At 36.3% G+C, this 19,814-nt stretch overlaps 1 protein-coding gene across 4 annotated transcripts in view; it reads right to left on the bottom strand.

Moving 5' to 3' along the window:
• Positions 1 to 19,814, bottom strand: part of SPAG16 (sperm associated antigen 16) — a 1,038,313-nt gene that overhangs the window by 559,676 nt on the left and 458,823 nt on the right. For 3 of the 4 annotated variants that reach the window (XM_060193955.1, XM_060193954.1, XM_060193957.1), the window contains one exon: positions 18,902 to 19,045. The exons of the other annotated variant lie outside the window; for it this stretch is intronic. In XM_060193955.1, coding sequence (XP_060049938.1) covers positions 18,902 to 19,045 — 144 coding nt within the window. The remainder of the gene's footprint in view (positions 1 to 18,901; positions 19,046 to 19,814) is intronic. 4 annotated transcript variants of the gene reach the window in all.

Below are 19,814 nucleotides of genomic sequence, written 5' to 3' on the forward strand. Positions count from 1 at the left end.
AGTAAGCTATTCATGAAAGAAGAAACACAAATAGCTGGTGCACAAGTGTCACTAACGCTTGCAATTTTAAATGTCAGTGGCATACTTACTACACCATCAAGGCTTTATAGAAAAATACTGAAACTCACAGTTTGCAAGAACTGGTATTTGTATCCTGTTGATAATAATATAAATTGGTACAAATAAAGTAAAACACTACATATATGTATAGGCATATATATACTATATATATTTTTTAGATATATTTTAACTGTAAATACCAAGCTGAGTATCTATTTAGTTGAAGATAACATACAAAAATGATATCATTGTGCTCTACATGAAGAATAGCACTCAAAATATTAACTATCAATTTTCAATTATAAAGTATTTATACATATATACATTTATATATATATGTTAAAATCTAAAAATATATCAGATGAAGTCATATAAAGAATATATATTAAATGCTTTAGAATTGCTTGGTTGACTTTTTCCATAGTCCTGTACCTGTCCATCAGGTCAGGGCTTTGATAAATGCTGTTATATACATACAACTGTAATTGTTTTTTAAATTTTATTCAGTTAGTAAAAAAAAAAATTACCCATTAAAAGGAAGTTCAAAAGTTTATGTATAATCTCACAGTTCTGCAACTATCACCACTAACTAATTTCAGAATGGTTTTGTCAAACACAATAAAAGTCACTATTGGTTAATTACACCCATCCTTTCTGATTTCCACTCTAGTAACCATTTAGCAAATGCAATTAACATTCATTCATGCTAAAACGCATATCAATAATTTATTATTTGTAAATGTAAAAGTTTTCTACTGTATGAGAAAAACACCGTTTACTTATCATCTGAATTATTTCTACTTTTGGACTTTCAACTATAGCTGATATAAACACTTGTTCATTTATTTATTTATTTACCTTCAGGGGTTATTGCTGGGACTATGAATCCACTGTTTCTGGTGACCATTTTTTCCCTTTTAAAAAACCAATTAATTAATTAATTAATTAAGACAGAGAGAAATTGAGAGAGGAGGGGGAGATAAAGAGGGAAAGAGAAAAACTTGCTTCACTGCTTGTGATGTTTCCCTGCTATATATAGGAGGGGAACCAGGCCTTGAACTCAGGTCCTTGCATTTAGTACTGTGTGCAGCTAACTGGGTGCACCACCACCTGGCCCCAACACATGTAATTTTTTATAAAATATATTTTACTTGTTTAATATGAGGTAGTGATGAAGTTTCACATGCAAGAGATAAAAAGGGAGATAAAAAGGGGGAGAGAGAGGCAAGAGCACCACTGTAGCATCACGTACCCAATTGGTAGCCTTAGGCTTGCTTTAAGCTCTGCCAACTGAGTTATTCCCCTGGACTCTAGATACTGGTTTTTACTTAGATATAGGCTTCTTATTTTCTTTACCTATATATGAAATTACACTATACATGAAATGTTGTTGAGCAATGTGATAACGTAATACTAAAAATTTTGAAGAAATGCCAAATTATTTTTCCAAAGTGAGTATAGCATTTAATAACAAGTATCACCAAAGAGACTCAAGAGAGTCATCAATTAATGAATGTGTTGCTTTAGCCTACTACATTTGTGGTGATTTGTTTATTTATTCGCTTTTGTTGTCCTTGTTTTATTGTTGTAGTTATTATTGTTGTTGTTATTGATGTTGTTGTTGTTGGATAGGACAGAGAGAAATGGAGCAAGATGGGGAAGACGGGGTGGGGGAGAGAAATATAGACACCTGCAGACCTGCTTCACCACTTATGAAGTGACTCTCCTGCAGGTGGGGAGCTGGGGGCAGTGGATAATTATTGTTATAATCTCAATTACCACCTCAATTGCTTCACTTCTGACTGTGTCCAGAGACTTCAGGTGTGGAATGACAACCCTTCAGCTTCATCACTCGAGTGAGACCTTTCCTTTCATAGTATTCTCTAATTCCATTCCAGGTGATCCACTCCCCAACAAAGTCTCCAAATCTAGATATAGTCCAGTTCCCCTGAGATAGAGGATATATTCACACATGCCCATAAACCAGGGCAAATATATACCTGAAAGCAGAAGTACACAAGAGTCTGCAGGGAATACCCCCCCCCACCAGCACTTCATCTGCATTATTCCAGTCTTTAGGTCCATAATTGTTCAACCATTTGTTTGGCTTTGTATGTTAACTCTCTTTTCAGCCACCAGGTTCCAGATGCCAGCATGATGCAGACCAGACTTTCCTGGACTGACAACCCCACCAATGTGTCCTGGAGCTCCGCTTCCCCAGAGACACACCCTACTAGGGAAAGAGAGAGGCAGACTGGGAGTATGGACTGACCAGTCAACGTCCATGTTCAGCGGGGAAGCAATTACAGAAGCCAGACCTTCTACCTTCTGCAACCCACAACGACCCTGGGTCCATGCTCCCAGAGGGATAGAGAATGGGAAAGCTATCAGGGGAGGGGATGGGATATGGAGATCGGGTTGTGGGCATTGTGTGGAGCTGTACCCCTCTTATCCTACGGTTTTGTTAACGCCTCCTTTCTTAAATAAGTTGTTGTATGCTTTACATTGGGTTGTTCTAGCTCTCCCCCTGCCAAGAAAATTGGATCAGTCCTGCTAGTTTTGCTGGCCCGCTTGGCCCCACCCCAAGGAACCCTGAGAGAGTTCCAGAGTTTGAGAGTTCGAGAGTGCTTGGTGCTGTCACGGGGGAAAGAGGCAACAGAGTTCTGTTTGGTGATTAGTTTGTCTTAGTTTATGAATCGTTGTTCCTGAATAAAGAAATACAGCTTCCCTGCCCAGCCGTATGTCTCTGGTCGTCTCTGTTACCCGCCCGTGAAGCTAGCCCGGCCAGCTGGAGCCACCAAATTTTAACAACAATAAGTAATAAAAAATAACATTAATACTAAATTATAAAAATATTGTAAGGTACACTATGTACAGCATAGCAATAAATAGGTTACCATATGATGATAAATAGATAACCTTCATGTAATAGATAAATTGTTCAAATTCAAATTAATGATCAGAACCTCTGAAATAATAGTTCAGGATCAGATGGCTTCACCAACTTATTTAGCTAAATCCTAAAAAAATAATTAACACTAATCCTTCACAAATATCAATGAAAAAAAGAAAGAAAGAAAAGGAAAGAAAAGGAAAGAAAAGAAAAAGAAAGGGATCGAAAGAAAGGAAAAGAAAGACACAAATATGGAGATATCATCCAGCTTATTCTGTGAGGTCAGTATTACTGATTCCCAAACTAAACAAAGATATTACAAGAAAACTACAGACAATATCTCTTGTTATATATACAAATATCCTAATAAAAATCACAATAAACTGAATGCAGAATTATATACCACAACTAACCACTATCATTTGTTCCACACCACAACTAACCACTATCATTTGTTCTAGAAATGCAGTGTTGATTCAATATACAAAACCCAGTAAATGGGGAGTCAGGCAGTAGGAAAGCGGATTAAGCTCAGGTGGCACAGAACACAAGGACCAGAGCAAGGATCCTGGGTTGAGGCCAGGCTCCCCACCTGTAAGGGGGTCGCTTCACAGGTGGTGAATCAGGTCTGCAGGTGTCTGTCTTTCCTGCTCTCTGTCTCCCTCCTCTCTCCATTTCTCTCTGTTCTATCCAACAACAATGACATCAATAACAACAACAATTACAACAATAAAAAACCCAATAAATGGAAAACACTATAGTAGTAGTTTAAAGAATAACAACTATGTCATCATTTCATAGTTGCAGAAAGCACACTTAGCAAAACCCAATACTCTGACATGACAAACATACTCAAATAACTGTAAATAGAGACGAAATTCTTCAACCTGATAATGGCATAAAAAATGCAACAATAAAGTTATATTTAATGATGAATACCAGAATTTGTTCTGCCTAATATCATACATAAGATAAGAACTTCTGCTCGTCTTGCCAAACATTCAATTTTACAGGGTTTAGAACAATATTCAAAAAGTAAAAGGGAAAGTACCTTTGTAGTTGACATGATATATTGTAAGAAAATGCTAACATACCAAAAAACACAAAAACAAAACTCTAATAGTGACATGAAAAGGGTCACTGCACTTAGATTCAGCATTTTTCTTAAATAAATTCTCCCTGCATTGATGCAAACATTGTTTATGATCTAGAGTCCAAAATTAATTAATTAATTAATTAACTAATTTAGAAAGAAAACTGGGTTTGACAATTCTTGCCAGTAGTCTCTATGTTTTACGGAGGAATTTTTTTTTCAGTGAGTTTCTTTCTTTCTTTTCTTTTTACCTTTTTCTTTTATTCTTCTTCTTTTTTTAAAATTTTTTAATTTTTTTAATTTTTGTGTTTATCTTTATTTATTTGTTGGTTAGAGACAGTCAGAAATCGAGAGGAAGGGAGAGACACAGAGAGACACCTGCAGCCCTGCTTCACCACTTGTGAAACTTTTCCCCTGCAGGTGGGGACTGGGGGCTTGAACCTGGGTCCTTGCGCACTGTAACGTGTGCGCTCAACCAGGTGCGCCACCACCTGGCCCCTCTTCTTCTTTTTTTAAGATTTAGTTTATTTACTAATGAGAAAGACAGGAGTAGAGAAAGAGTCAGACATTACTTTGGGTGCATGGACTGCTTGGGATTGAATTCGGGACCTCCTGGTTGAGAGTTAAGTGCCTTGTCTACAGAATTATCTCCTGGGCCATGAAATGGATTTTTTTTCAAGTCACATTATTGTGGAAATAATCACATGGATACGTAACTAAATTAGGTTTTATAGCGATACAATATATAAAATTCAATTGCATTTCTATATCCTACCATTGGATTATAAATTAAGACAAATCCATCTACAGTAGCATTAAAATAAAAGTATATTTGAAATAAATCTATTTTTTATTTTTTAATTTCTTTACTGGAGGATTAATGTTTTACAGTCAAAATAAATTTGAAATAGGAACAAATGATATGTGTCTAAACTTCCTTTTTGCTCCACTAACAAATAGCAGAAGCTTAGTGACATAAAATACACAACTGTTTTATTTTCTAATCACTGTTCTATGATCTTTCTGCCCTCTTCTTTCACATTTAAAGGATCCATGTGACTGTTGGAAAATCTAGATAAAATCTATTTAAAATAAAATAGCTTTATTTTTAAAGTCAGGTGATGAGAAATTTTAATATGATCTGTAGTGTGATGCCACCTCCTTGTATAATATATATATATGTATATATATATATATGTTCTGCACATTACCTTGATTCTTTTCATGATTTCTAATCTTTTTGTCATTGTTGAAACCTTGACATTTAGAATAGTATATGGAAAATCTACATATGAGATTTGCTCCACTCCAAGATATGTTATTACTACTATTTATTGAGATTATTTATTGATTTTCATGAAATAATCCAATAAAATCTGTGTTCATTGTTATAGGCAGCCACAAAGCTCTATTTATTTAGCTTTGATTAAAAGTAATGAAATGATGACTAAACAGGTATAGATAAAATGCTTTCAACCAGTAAGTGATCCAATCTCTGGTCATATACATGTTGAAACAACCTCAACACTCTAGATGTTTATAACTGGACCTTAATCTTCTTTTTTCTGAATAACACAAATCCTCAAGGTCAGCCAGAAGTGAGATGTTAGAGACCCTTCTTTGATTATTCCCAAGCATGTGCACTGTCTACTCTGTACATATCTACCTGGATATTCTTAAAATTATGGCAATGTTTCAAAGACCCCCATGAACTATGAATTTTCTAGTCTTTCTTTTTAAGAATATTGGCCAAGATCTTGTTTAACTATCATTCCTGCATAAGGCAGTAGAAATATTAAGCTTCTACTGGTAAGTGTCTGCTAAAACTGCCCTGAGAAATAGTTCATTCAAACACAGTAAGTTCTAACCTTTCAAATTAAGCAAACTTTACAAATAGAGATTAGTCTTAGAATACTGACCTACAGGGATGTAGAGGTTACATAGGCTCCTATGCTGAATATAGGCCCCAGATCAAATCGATGGGGTTTACAATCAATAATTTTTATACAATTTTTCCATATTTGGGAGCTACTCTCTTCCCTGATTCAGCTTTCTAGTCCTTTTTCCAACCATGACATCATCTCCCCAGACAATAACCTGGGTCCACCTGCATATCAAATGTCAGGCTCAGTCAAAAACTAATAAAGTCATGGGCCCTTTGAAATATACCCAAAATAGACTTACTAGCTATTTCCAAAACAGAGACACCCAAATCTTCATCTTTGATATTCCAGCCTTTAGGTTCATGATTAATAAACAATTTGTGCGGCTTTATATGTTAACTCTTTTTCAGCTACCAGGTTCCAGATGCTACCATGATGCCAACTGGACTTCCATGGACAGATGACTGCACCAATGTGTCCTGGAACTCTGCTTCCTCAGAGACCTGCCCCACTAGGGAAAGAGAGAGACAGGCTGGGAGTATGAATCTACCTGTCAACACCCATGTTTAGTGGGGAAGCAATTACAGAAGCCAGACCTTCCACCTTCTGCACCCCACAATGACACTGTGTCCATACTCCCAGAGAGTTAAAGAACAGGATAGCTATCAGGGGAGAGAATGAGATACGGAGCTCTGGTGGTGGGAACTGTATCCCTCTTATCTTATGGTCTTGTCAGTATTTTCATTTTATAAATAAATGATTTTTTAAAAAAGAATACTGTTTAGATCTGGCTTATAGTGAGTGAACCTGGTAGTTCAGAACTTCAGCCATAAAAGTTATTTGAATGACCAGTATGATCTTCTCAGCTTAAAATAGAGATATCTAAGAGTTTTCAACATTTCTGTTTTTTCCCTCTACTAGTTGCTGCTGACTTTCCTAGTTAGTCTATGAGGCAGCTGGTTTTCAAGGATAGTGCAAGACTGGAGTGACAGTGATAATGGGTGAAGCAGTGCTGTAGATATCCCTGTCTCCACTCTACCCCACTCTCAATTTCTCTCTATTCTGTCAAAAAAAAAAGACACTGGGAGTGGCAGATTTGCCATTCAGGCATGGAGCACTAGCCATAATCCTGGTGGAGGAAAAAAAAAAAAGAGGGAGTCAGGCGGTATTGCATTGGGTTAAGCACACGTGGCACAAAGCACAAGGACCACCATGAGGATTCCGGTTCGATCCCCTGGCTCCCCACCTGCAGGGGTGTCGCTTCACAGGCGATGAAGCAGGTCTGCAGGTGTCTATCTTTCTCTCCCCTTCTCTGTCTTCCCCTCCTCTCTCCATTTCTCTCTATCCTACCCAACAATGAAGACATCAATAAGTACAACAATAAAACAAGGGCAACAAAAGGGAATAAATAAATATTTTAAAAAAGAAAGAACTACCAGATGTTACAGTAATTGCACTTTTGGGACTCTATGCAAAGAATCTAAAAACATTAAAAGCATCTATATATCAATATGTATACTGCCATGACACTTACTATAGTCTATAAATGGAAACAACCATTTGACAGATAATTGAATAAAAAAAGATGGGCTTAGATATGCAATGAAGGCCATTAAAGCTATTCAAAATAAGACATTTTATGTTGTAGAAGTACAACAAAATGAAGGAATTCAAATAAATCTTGAAAAGTAAAATAAGCCAAGAAGGAAAATAAATGCATTGGTTTATCACTCATATGTGCAATATAAGGATATAAAATTTATAAATAAACAAACTAAAATGAAAATACATTAGGGAACATTTATAACAAAATTATAGTTACTTAAGGGACTGAGAGTGGTATAAAAGGTGCCAGTGGATACAGAATGTTGTTGGGTGTCACTAATTTTTGATATATTTTTACAAAGTAATTTTGATGTTTCTGGCCATTTTTGTCTTCTAAATCTTAAAAAATATATGCAGATTTTTTTATTTTGCAAAAATGTTATAGCTTTACTGGTATAATTTCTAAAAGAATTGTTAACATTTAAAGACTAAGAACAGATGGGATAGAAAAAATGCACCTTTACACAGTAATCATATCTTTTTTCAGTTTAAGACTGCTTTTATGTTTAACACTAAATGACTTGAAATATGAACTTGCCAATTAGTGTTTCATGGTTTGGTATTCTTTTTTAATTTTTTTATTCTTTTAACAGAACTTGGAAGAACTCAAATATAGTAATAGATTCTTCTTAATCTATGATGTTTAAAGCTTTCAATCATATAATAATTCTTGACTTAGTTCTAAGTTCTAAAATCCTTTAATAGTAAGTAAAAAATAATAACAAGTAATCTTTAGTGAGCACATATATGACATTCAATAGTACTTAATAGTATTTGTGCTTTACTATAACATATAGCCTTCATAAACAGTCTACAAAGTAGGTACCATTATTCTATTCATTTTGCAGATGAGAAAATTGGCAAGGTTAACAAATGTGACACTGGAATTTTTAAATGGGTAATCAGAAGTTTTATTTCCATATGTTAGAGGTTTAGAGTACATCTACCTCAGACTGAAGTATGCTTTGGCTCCTACTTTTGTAAACATATTTTATAAGATTTATTTAGTACTTGAGAATAAGAGAGGAGGAAGAAAGTATGAAAAAGGAAGGAGAGAGGGGCAGGATACTGTTCAGTTCTGGTATAAGGTGGTGCTGGGGATTGAGCCTGCAGCCTCTAGAGCCTTGGGTATGAAAGTTGGTGCTCTAAAAGGCTGAGCTATCTCCCATTTTCTGGTTCCTACTTTTTGATATTGTACCTTTCACACTGTTAACAGAGCACATTCTCCACATTGCTAGGCTCATTCATCATTTTCAGCAACTAATGAATCTCTTTCAAGAGCTAGTTCATTAGTCTATCAAGTGAACGTAAAGGTTGTTTATCTGAACGACGTGTGATAGCCATCTAATGGTAAATCTGTAACTGCAGCAGGTTCTACTATGATTACAGTTAACCACTTCTTTCCTTGGAAGTGTCTTGATATACCAACCTGACTTCCCTGGGTAGATGACCTCACCCTGGAATCTCACCTCTCCAGAGCCCTGCCCCACTAGGGAAAGATAAAACTAGGCTGGGAGTATGGATCAACCTGTCAATGCCCATGTCCAGTGGAGAAGCAATTACAGAAGACAGACATCGCACCTTCTGCACCTCATAATGATCCTGGGTCCACACTTTCAGAGGGATAAAGAACAAGAAATCTTCCAATGGAGGGGATGGGATACAGGACTCTGGTGGTGGAAATTGTGTGGAATGGTACTCCTCTTATCCTATGGTATTGATATCCTATGGTATCATTATTAAATTAATAAAAAAAAGTGTCTTGATATATCAATCCTTCTGAGGAACTTAAAAACCTAGATACAGTCAAAACTAGTTCTACTAGTTTTGGAACAATAGATGGATGTGATCTGTTGTATGTACAAAGTTACTCTAAAACAATAAAACCCTTTTGTAGTAAGCCCATATATGTGCCTTCATTTCATATAATCTTTATAATATTTGTTTTTATTTTATTTATTACTGGATAGAGACAGAAATTGGGGGGGAGGTAAAAAGGGAGACATATAGTTTTGAGTTATAGATATGATTATAAATATTAAAAGCAGAAAATATTTTTATAAAAATAATCATTATTTTAATACTGAGAGGCAGAGAGGATACTATTTTACATGAATTAGTCAGCAATGCCAATGCAACACAATGCTGTATGACAAGCCAAACTATTCCCAAACTCAGCTGAACTAAGTTACTTAGTCACATGCTTATGCATATGCAGAACTGTGGTTTAGCTTATCTAAAATGGCTGACTTTCCTAGAGCCTAAGAATTGAATGGTCTTAGATCTAGGCCCTGAGCTGAATTCAGGCCTGCTCTAGATTTTTTTTTTTTTCCTTGAGGGTCAGACTATCTACCTAGCTTATATTCAACAGTCATCACAGGGCAAGCCAAATCATGATCATATCTGCAAGACGCTTACTTGTATCATATTTATTAATATCCCATTGGCCAAGGCAAGTTATCTAACCCACCCCAATGTCAATGAAGCAAGGAAATAAACTTTATCCATAGAGAGAGGAGAAAGAGAATGAATATTTGCTGAATAAATCAAACTCTTACAGGACTCGACAGTCTGCATTTTCTAATTCAAACTATGTAGGCTGCTTATTTGGACAGTTACACTGAGGATAATAATGGTAAAAAAACATGAAGAGCTTTGGTTGGCTATATAATTTTATCTGACAGAAAGTTGCTAAGTTTGATAGGCACTGGAAGTTTCAGAGACTCTTAAAGGAATGTGAATTCTTCATGTAGTGGGTTGTATAATGAGGGCCCACTGAGGAAGGGGCAAGGTCAGAGGTAATCAGTCTCCTGCAATTATAAAGCAATATGGGATATATGGCAGCCTCAAGTATCAACCTCTCAGGACAAATGTTTCTCTCGATTGTCAGATTAGATAGAGCAGACACTTTTTTTCTGACCTCTGTGAGACCAGTTCTGAGAAGATTTGAGTTCTACTGTCTTCTTTCACAGGAATTAAAAAGTGAAAACTGTCTTATATTTTAAATGTGATGATTCTCACTTACTGATCAAATAACTGATCAAATAAACAAATGTTATTATTAGATGACATTCTGTTCGTTGGTTGACTTTTCTTTTGACTTGTTAGGCTTTAAGGTCTGGGAAAAATTCACTTGAAGTTCTAGAGGGTCTTTCGAAGACTATTTAAAAGTTTCTGAAAGCCCACAAACTTGTCAGAATCCTTTTTTCAAATAAAGAAGCAGTGTAGATTTTACAAGCATGCTCAGTTGGCAGTAGATTCGCAAAGTTATATTAAAATAAATTAGGCTAAAATTAGTGTGCTAGTAAATATATCTAGAAATGATGATGGAGTTAGAAAATCACTATTTTGTAACCATCATTCTTAACACGTTAGGAAAAAAATCACCAAAGCATGCTAAAACTAGTGGGTGAAATTTGATGAGGAACATGATATATTCATAGTCTCTAAGTATCTTCTCACAAATTATTGGTAATTACAGAGGGGGAACTGTTGATGTGGGAAACTCTGCCCCCAAAAGGATAAGCAGCCTGATATGGCCTTGGGAGTGGGAGGGAATGATTTAGCTGCTTAGAGGAACAGTTAATAGACTGAAACTAAATCTGGAAACAAAAAGAGAGCCTCAGGCATTCACATCTCCAAGCCATTTCCCACAGGCCTTGCCCTTTTGAAATAAAAGAACAGTTAAGACCAAATAGTTGAGGCACATTAAAAGCTTTTTCTAAGGGGAGGTTTGAGGAGCCACAGTCCTAAAGGCTGGGAAATCTGAAAGCCTCAAACCCTTCCCTGCCCTCAAATTCAACTTCTGGCTTCCCAGCCCTTCCCCCACTTCTATTTGCATGGAAGCTGGCTTTCCTTAAAGTGTGAGGAGGGTGATTTGAGTAAAATATTTCAGTTTCTAAAGGTAGGTTCAAGTTGCAGTATATCTTGTCCCTTCATATAAAAGTTACTGTAACAGAATCTAACTTTCTGTGACACAGGGCAGTGGACCTAAGTTCAGCTTCATGAAAACCATTTCATAAAAAGCGATCAAAGTTAGCACAAGTAATCTCTCTCTTGATGTGACTGATGAACTGTAAAGAAAACAATATGGTTTCTGTTATAGTGAGTCAAAGAGGGACAGTTATACTAGGCAGGGAGAGGAGCCCCAGCCAGAAGACCAAGAGATCTGTTGTTCCTCTGTCATCAGAAAACACCATGCTTGAGATGTTCCAGTGAGTCAAGAGATAATATCCATGAAGCCGAAAAAGCTGTCACATACCCAGTTATGCAGAGGATAAGATTTCCACACAACTGTGAGAGGAACCATATCAGAAGCCAACTTAGTGAATATGGTACAGTTTGTGAAACCTCCACATAGACTGAAGTGATAACAGGATAGTTTATAAGGACCCTAGTCCTTGTCCAATGTGGGCACTTCCCTCAAGGACCCTATCCAGGAACACCTCTTCATCTTTCTTCCTCCCTCTTCCCTTCCAGGAAGGCAAATCTGCATCTAATAAACTTAGCAAAGTCTCAGCACCTTGACTTCTAATAAACTTGCCTTGTAAAAACCTCAACACCTTGATCTCTTTCCCTTCATCAAACATGGCAACTGCCAACCATTCTTGGTGCTAGGCTCACAAGAACCTGAGAAATAGAGGACAACAGGAATAGACAGAAGACATAACCCCAAGTGAAAAACATCATTTCGTAAAATGGTTAGAAAATGTTGAAGTCCTGAAAGATAAAGGAAAGTTGCAGAACAATATCAAAAGAAATTATATATATATGTGTGTGTGTGTGTGTATATATATACTAGAATGAAATTAAATATCTGAATTGAGATTGGATACTGGGCTAGAATAGAAAAAATATGAAGATGTTATTGTGATAATTAGAAAATTTAAATGTGGATTGTGGACTAAACAGTGGGATTTTATCACTGTTATAATGTCCTAAATTCTGATATTTGTATTGTGGTTATGTGCATTTCCTCTTTTAAGATCTATATGTCAATATATATGGAAATAATGGAATATGGTAGCAGAAACAGTCTCTAATTGTTGAAAAATTATATATTGAGCGATATATCTGGTGCAAAAGAATTTTTTTCCAGTTTGTCCTATTTTGGATCTAGGTAAAGGATATGTGGGTGGCATTGGTATCACTACTGGTGCCCCAGATGACTAGGGATATATTGCCTCAATTAGTATAGAAATTACTACTAAACACTATTTTAAACAGACCAACATATTGACTGATTGATTGGAAATAGGATTTACTGCCTGAAATTAGAGAGACTGGAGAGCAGTCAGAAATCATTGTCTGTGGATCACAGCTGCTTCTGCAGCTGTTCTGCTGCAGTTGTTCTCTCAGCAGCTGCTTCTGCTCTTTTTCCAGGTGCCCTCTTCAGTCTCCCTGTCTCCAATTTGTATGGTTCTGAGTTCAAGTGCAGGTTCCAGGTGTCTATCTTGCTCAGTGATTTGCCTCCCATATGATGGAAAGTTTGTTCCCTTTCTTTGTTGCTTGGCACCAGGAACTCGGGGTGTTGAGGGACAGCACAGGCTACCAGGGGCTTCTGGGGAGCACGGACACTTGGTTTTCACTGCGTTTACACACACAGAACTGGGATGCACACTAGAACACATTTGTTTTCAATGAGTTTGCACACGTGGAACTGAGATGCACACTGGTGGAGGGTCTTTTTCATTGTACAATATGAAGGGAGAGGACTTGGCTTAATTGCGCCAATGAATAGTGATCCCCGGTGTGACATAAGAAGAGTATAAAAGAAGGGGGCTTGTACCGAGAAAGGGCTTTTTTAAAAAAAAATTATTTATTCATGAGAAAGATAGAAGGAGAGAAAGAACTAGACATCACTCAGGTACATGTGCTGCAAGGGATCAAACTCAGGACCTCATGGTTGAGAATCCAATGCTTTATCCACTGCGCCACCTCCTGGACCACAAGAATGGACTTTTTGGACTAGGTCCGAAGAGACTTTGGGAACCTGTCCCCCATAATTTAATTATTTGTTGTTGTTGTTATTGTTGTTGTTTATAATATTTCTTTTTAAATTTTTTATTACCTTTATTTATTTATTGGATAGTGACAGCCAGAAACCAATAGGGAAGGGGTGATAGAGGAGAGACACCTGCAGCCCTGCTTCACCACTTGTGAAGTTGTCCCCCTGCAGGTGGGGACCAGGATTCGAACCTGGGTCCTAGCACACTATATGTAACATGTGCACTCAACCAGGTGCGCCACCACCGCCCCCCCCCCGTAATTTAATTCTAACTTCACTTTTACACGTAACTCAGTTCGGACTATAATAAAGGACAGATTTAGAAACTGCACAGATGTCATTAGTGTTCTCTTGAAATTCCTCTTGAGCATAAACTGCCATCAGGACCCAGAAGTGAATCCTACCTCTAAAACGCTTTGTCATGGGGAATGTAGTCTATTTTTACCTAGTTACACATTTCTACTCTTCGACATTATGGAGCAAAGGTAACAGACTAGTAGTGACTCCATACAGTACGATGTTGACAGTTTCTCTGGAAGGTTGAAATATGATCAATTGGATGGGATACAGAGTTCTGGTGGTGGGAATTGTGTAGAATTGTACATCTCTTATCCTACGGTCTTGTCAATATTTCCATTTTATAAATTAAAAAAAAGGAAAAAATGTGATCAATTTAAAAAGCAAAAGAAGGTTCCAACAAGCTAAGGTACAAAATGCAAATGCTAATGCTGATATTCAAGATATTGTATTATTATAAAATCAAAGTTAAAGAACAAAAATAACTATATAAACAATAAAAAAGAAGAAAAACATCCTCTAAATAAAGCAACAAAGATTGAGCACTACTGACAAAGTATTTCTCAGTGTTCTAGTTTCATGATCTAGTTTAGTTATGCCTTAGTGTTTGAAATGGAAATTAGGAAAATTGGGTTTCTCTATTTTTTCAGCTGTGCTACAGAGACAATGGCATTTACTAAAGAAAACTTGAAATCTATAGGAAGAGTAAAATCAAAGAAAAATGCTTCCTTGTAGGCTTTTTTTCTCCAAAAAAATTTAATTGTAGCATAGTCTATTGTGGTTGAAGTTCTAGAAATTACACTAGTTTGCTGTAATGTAAAGGTATTGACTTGAAAGTTTTAGTAGCAGTGAGAAAACTCAAAGCAAAAAAATAAAAATAACTTGTTTCTTGAACCAGATCTTGTTAGGGGAACAATGAGAAAAGGTTAAGACAGCTGAACAATTTTCAGAGGAATATTCAGTTATAAAGACTTAAAGGGGGTCAGGCAGTAGTGCAGCAGATTGAGTGCATGTGGTATGAAGTACAAGGACCAACTTAAGGATCCTTAGAGCCCGAGGCTCCCCACATGCACAGTGGGAGCTTCATAAACTGTGAAGTAGGTGTATCTTTCTCTCCCCCTCTGTCTTCCCTTCCTTTTGATTTCTCTCTGTCCTATCCAACAACAACAACAGCAACAACAACAATAATAACAACAAGGGCAACAAAAGGGAAAAAATAGCCTCCAGGAGCAGTGGATTCATAGTGCAGGCACCGAGGTCCAGCAATAACCCTGGAGGCAAAAAAAAAAAAAAAAGACTTGAATCCTCTTGCTTCTAACACTTCCCTTCATCTCCTGTGCCACCAAGTCATTGGAACCTAGACAGAGCAAGATGCACTAATACCAGTAAAAGAGGGTGGAGAGAAAAATTTTAGGAAGTTATGTTAATGATAGTTGTGTCTTTTTTTGCCTCCAGGGTTATCACTGGGGCTTGGTTGCCAACACTACAAATCTATTGCTCCTGGAGGCTTTCTTTCTTTCTTTTTTTTTTTTTTTTTCACTTTTGTTGATACAACAGAGAGAAATAGAGAGAGGAGGTGGAGACAGAGAGGGAGAGAGGAAGATAAACACCTGTAGACCTGCTTTGCCACTTGTGAAGCATACCTCCCTGCAGGTGGAGATAATTTTGTCTATTTTTTGTACTTAAAACTTTTAAAAAAATGTTGGTTTTAATTATTTTTTCTTTATCTGATAGGACAGAGGGAATTAGAGAGGGAGAGAGAGAGAGACATTTGCAGGCCTTGCTTTACCCACCAATTATGACTTTATCCACTGCAGATGGGGAGTGGGGGGGTCAAATACAGGTCCTTATGCATGGTAACATGTGTGATTAACCAGATATACCACTACCCAACCCCTTAATGACTATATAGTTTAGGGGTGCAATTTCATACCTCTTCAAAATATGTATTACCACACCACAACCCCAACTTAATAGAATAATCTGTCATTATACAGAAGGACTTATGCTTTAGGGGTAAAATTTCAGATGTCTCTCTTCAAAGTATGACAAATCACATCAGCACCCTTCTCCCTGCCCCCATCAAACATGCCCCCTGTCAGAAACCTATCGTAGATCACAGGACTCGATCCTTTTTGTCTCTTCCCTTCTTTCCTTTATTGACCTCAGATCTACTATTACAGTGTTTGCTTTTTGTTTGACATTATGAGTGTTCTTGTTTTGTTTCCTTATAACCTGCATATGAATGAGAAGGTTTGGTATTTATTTTCCCTCCTGATTTATTTTACTAAGCATGACACCTCCAGTTCCACACATATTGTCATAAAAGACAAGATTGCATCTTTTCCCTTCAAAGTTGTGTTTTCACCAACAACTTCTCTAATTCCTCTCACTTTTAGTAGATATTGGCATTGGGCTAGGCTTCAAAATACTTAAACAGTTAATTTCTTGCTAGTTTCCATCCCTACTCTTTAATTTAGTTGTTACCCTTTGATAAGCTTCAGAAGAAACAATATACAGCTGCCCAAGAGTTACACTGGCAAAAAATATATATTGATTAAAGAACAATAATTATCCTTGTAACAACCTTTGTTAGCATTATCTATCAAGTTAATGCAGAAAAACTTGAAGGTAACTAAGACCACACTAAAATGCATGATTTCACTGCTCCTGGTCCAACTATTTTTTTTTTATCTAGTATTGTTTTTTACATCTTGATACTTTAGTTTTTATATTGTTTTAGTTATTGACTTATTATGACTTTATTTTACTAGTGATCTTGCTCTCAAATATGTTAATGAGTAATCTGAAGACATCATTTATACTAAATTTTGGGTCAGCATATGTACGTACACAAAGTGGATATATACTACATATAATATGCTTACAGTCTTCAATCTTAATTGCATCTACTAAGCATCACAATTTTTCAGGTCTAAAATATGTATTTCTACTCTAAATAGAATATTTTGTTATTTCTAAGAGTAATTTTCTTCTAAATTCAAAATGAACATTTGGTGTTCCGTATCTCTTTCTTAAAAATAATTATGGAAATATATATATATCTTATCTTTATCCCCTACATTAGGAAAAAAAGTAATGCAGCAATTACTACAATTCTGCCAAATAGAGTACTAAATATAAATTCATATTATGAGTGAATGATGATGTATTTCACCTCATTTTAATTTCAGTAATTGAGTGGGAAAACAGTAAGATCTATTAAAAGGGCCATGTGCTGGTCAAACACTAATGAGAAAACCTCCAGCTACTGGCTGCCATGGTAACAGAGCATTATTTAAATCTGATTAGTATGCCCAGCAGCAGCATTAAGTGATAAGTTACACTTCTAATTGTGTTGTCTCTACTTGTAAGATGGACTTTACGTTTCTAAGAGCAAAGAGTGTGGTAAGATTCTATTTATCTACCTACTAGATATGGAATGTGCTATATGTTCAAAATTAAGTTCAATAACCTAGTTCTAGAGATAAATAATACTTTGCGGTTTTCAAAAATGAGGGGTTTTTTTTCTGCTAATTAACTCAACAATTTCTGAACAATTTAGTTCATTTTATTTTAATCTAATTTCCTTGATATTTATACCAAGGATAAGACTTTAATTGTTCCTAATAAAAGAAGCTATTCAAATGATTGTATAAAGACTTCTCATAAGAACAGTATCTCCAATGTATGCTTTATAAATTGTACCAAGAATTAAGACCACCCAACAGTAATTAGACCAAAGAGTGTCAGAAGGAGCCTGATCCAAGTGTGTTTATGGAATTTACATAATAATAAATAAAATAGGCAGTTGGGGTGGAAAATGGTTAGCAACCACAAACAAGGATTAGCTGAGCTTTCTGTTCACAATAACTGTCCATTATAACTATTATACTTAGGTGTTAAGCAGTGCCTTTTTAATGCCCTTGGTCTTAATGGCACAAAATGTGGACTCAGGAAATTACAAAGTTTGATGCTTTTGGTTTTCCTGTGCTCTTATTTTAATATTTTGAGAGTAGTTGAAATTTTAAAGAAATTGATCACCACCTTCTGATCCTTTTTGGTTAGATGACTAAATTCTAAAATCAAAACCTGCAAGATCAACAGAGGCAAAATAAATCTTGGCATGCATGACTGACTAGAAATCTGTGTGCCTTGTCACAGCTTGTGAGTACAAAGAACATTAATAACACTTGTCCTAGGAAGCATATTACTCTTGCTAAATGCATGAGCATGTGAACAAACTTTTACATGTACTAAATATCAAACTCAATCAATCTAGAGTCAATATAATGAAAGAAAAGAGAACATTTATCTACATACTTGATTTTCAGAGGAGGATGTAGGGTTGTAGAGAGAAAGGTACCATCAAAGCCAGCAAAGAACAGAGTTTTATTTATATGAAAGAATGTTTTGGAGATCTATTGCAGAGCATAGAGCATATAATTAACAACGCTGCCCCATACACATAAAGTTTCCCATGAGGTCAATTTCATCTTAAGAGTTCTTATCATTATTGTCTCCATCATCATCATAAATAAATCAGATAGAAGGGAACTTTTGAAGGTGATAGGTACAGATTATGTTGGTTTCAAAGGTGTATACTTGTCTTCACATCTGTCTAACTGTACAATTTATTTGTATGGTATTTGTATTCTAATCATATATGTATAAAAACAGGTAAGGAGAAAAGGGAAGTGAAGGTTTCTTTACCAATTTCTTTTCTTTTTTTGCCTCCAGGGTTATTGCTGGGGCTCAGTCCCTGCACCATGAATCCACTGCTCCTGGAGGCCATCTTTCCCCCCCTTTGTTGCCCTTGTTATTGTAGCCTTGTTGTGGTTATTATTGTTGTTGATGTTGTTTGTTGTTGGATAGGACAGAGAGAAATGGAGAGATGAAGGGAAGACAAGAGGGGGGGGGGAGAAAGGAAGACACCTCCTGACCTGGCTTCACTGCCTGTGAAGCGACTCCCCTGCAGGTGGGGAGCCAGGGGCTTGAACCAGGTCTTTACCAATTTCTTTTCAGGAGATGTCAGGCTAGTTCAGGGAGAGATACGCACTGACCTGTTATCCAAGCAGCAGTCTGAGAGCCAGTCTGTGTGACCAAATCCAGTGAAAAGTACATTGCCTTTGGAGAGCTCAACAATCTTCCAGAGATGGTCCTCTCCACAAGTGATTAACACTTCTTTGTGTGGATGCACAGCGATGCTACACAGGGAGAAAGAAGAGAGAGAGAGATGGAAAGATTACTGTGAATGGTTTCATGTTGTGAATAAATTACTTGGCAAGAACCATCTTCTTTCAATGAGGCAAGATGATTTGGAGAGCTGATTAGCAAGTCAGAAGTTCCAGACTTTACATCCTGGTCATAGCTGTAATTATGTCACTAATCACTTTCTGATAGCCATCAGTTCAGCTGACTCACTGATTCTTAGATTCCTCATTTGCAGAATGAGATTATTGGTTTAGGTGATTGTTCATGTGTAATGTTGACTTGAAATAAAATATTTTTCCTTTTAGGGAAGAAAAGTCATGCCAATGACATTTTTGTGTTAGGATATTTAGAACAATAGCCTTTTTGGTATAGAAAAATCAAATTAATTTAAAATTAATTTTAAAACAACAGTATGTCTTAAATCAGGCATTACTCAGGGGAGAACATAAATCATCACCTCATTATCATAGTTCTATAATAAATACTATAAATGAAACATTAACTCCATGGCCCACTATCTACATAAAGAAAGGGGACTCAAATTCTGTGCTAATATGCCACTTAAACAGGCTTCAGTCAATGCACAGTACACAAATTAGAGTAATGAATTCAGGGTGCATAAGGCATTTTTTTCTCTATAGCAGTATAGAGAGAAAGGAGAAGTATGTAAAATTAATGATTACCACATTAAGCTGTACTATTTGAACTGGGTCATGATCATTGTAGCTATTTAATTATTGGAGCTAAACCATTCTAATACCA

Source organism: Erinaceus europaeus, chromosome 7 (assembly GCF_950295315.1).
Source record: "Erinaceus europaeus chromosome 7, mEriEur2.1, whole genome shotgun sequence".
NCBI lineage: Eukaryota > Metazoa > Chordata > Mammalia > Eulipotyphla > Erinaceidae > Erinaceus > Erinaceus europaeus.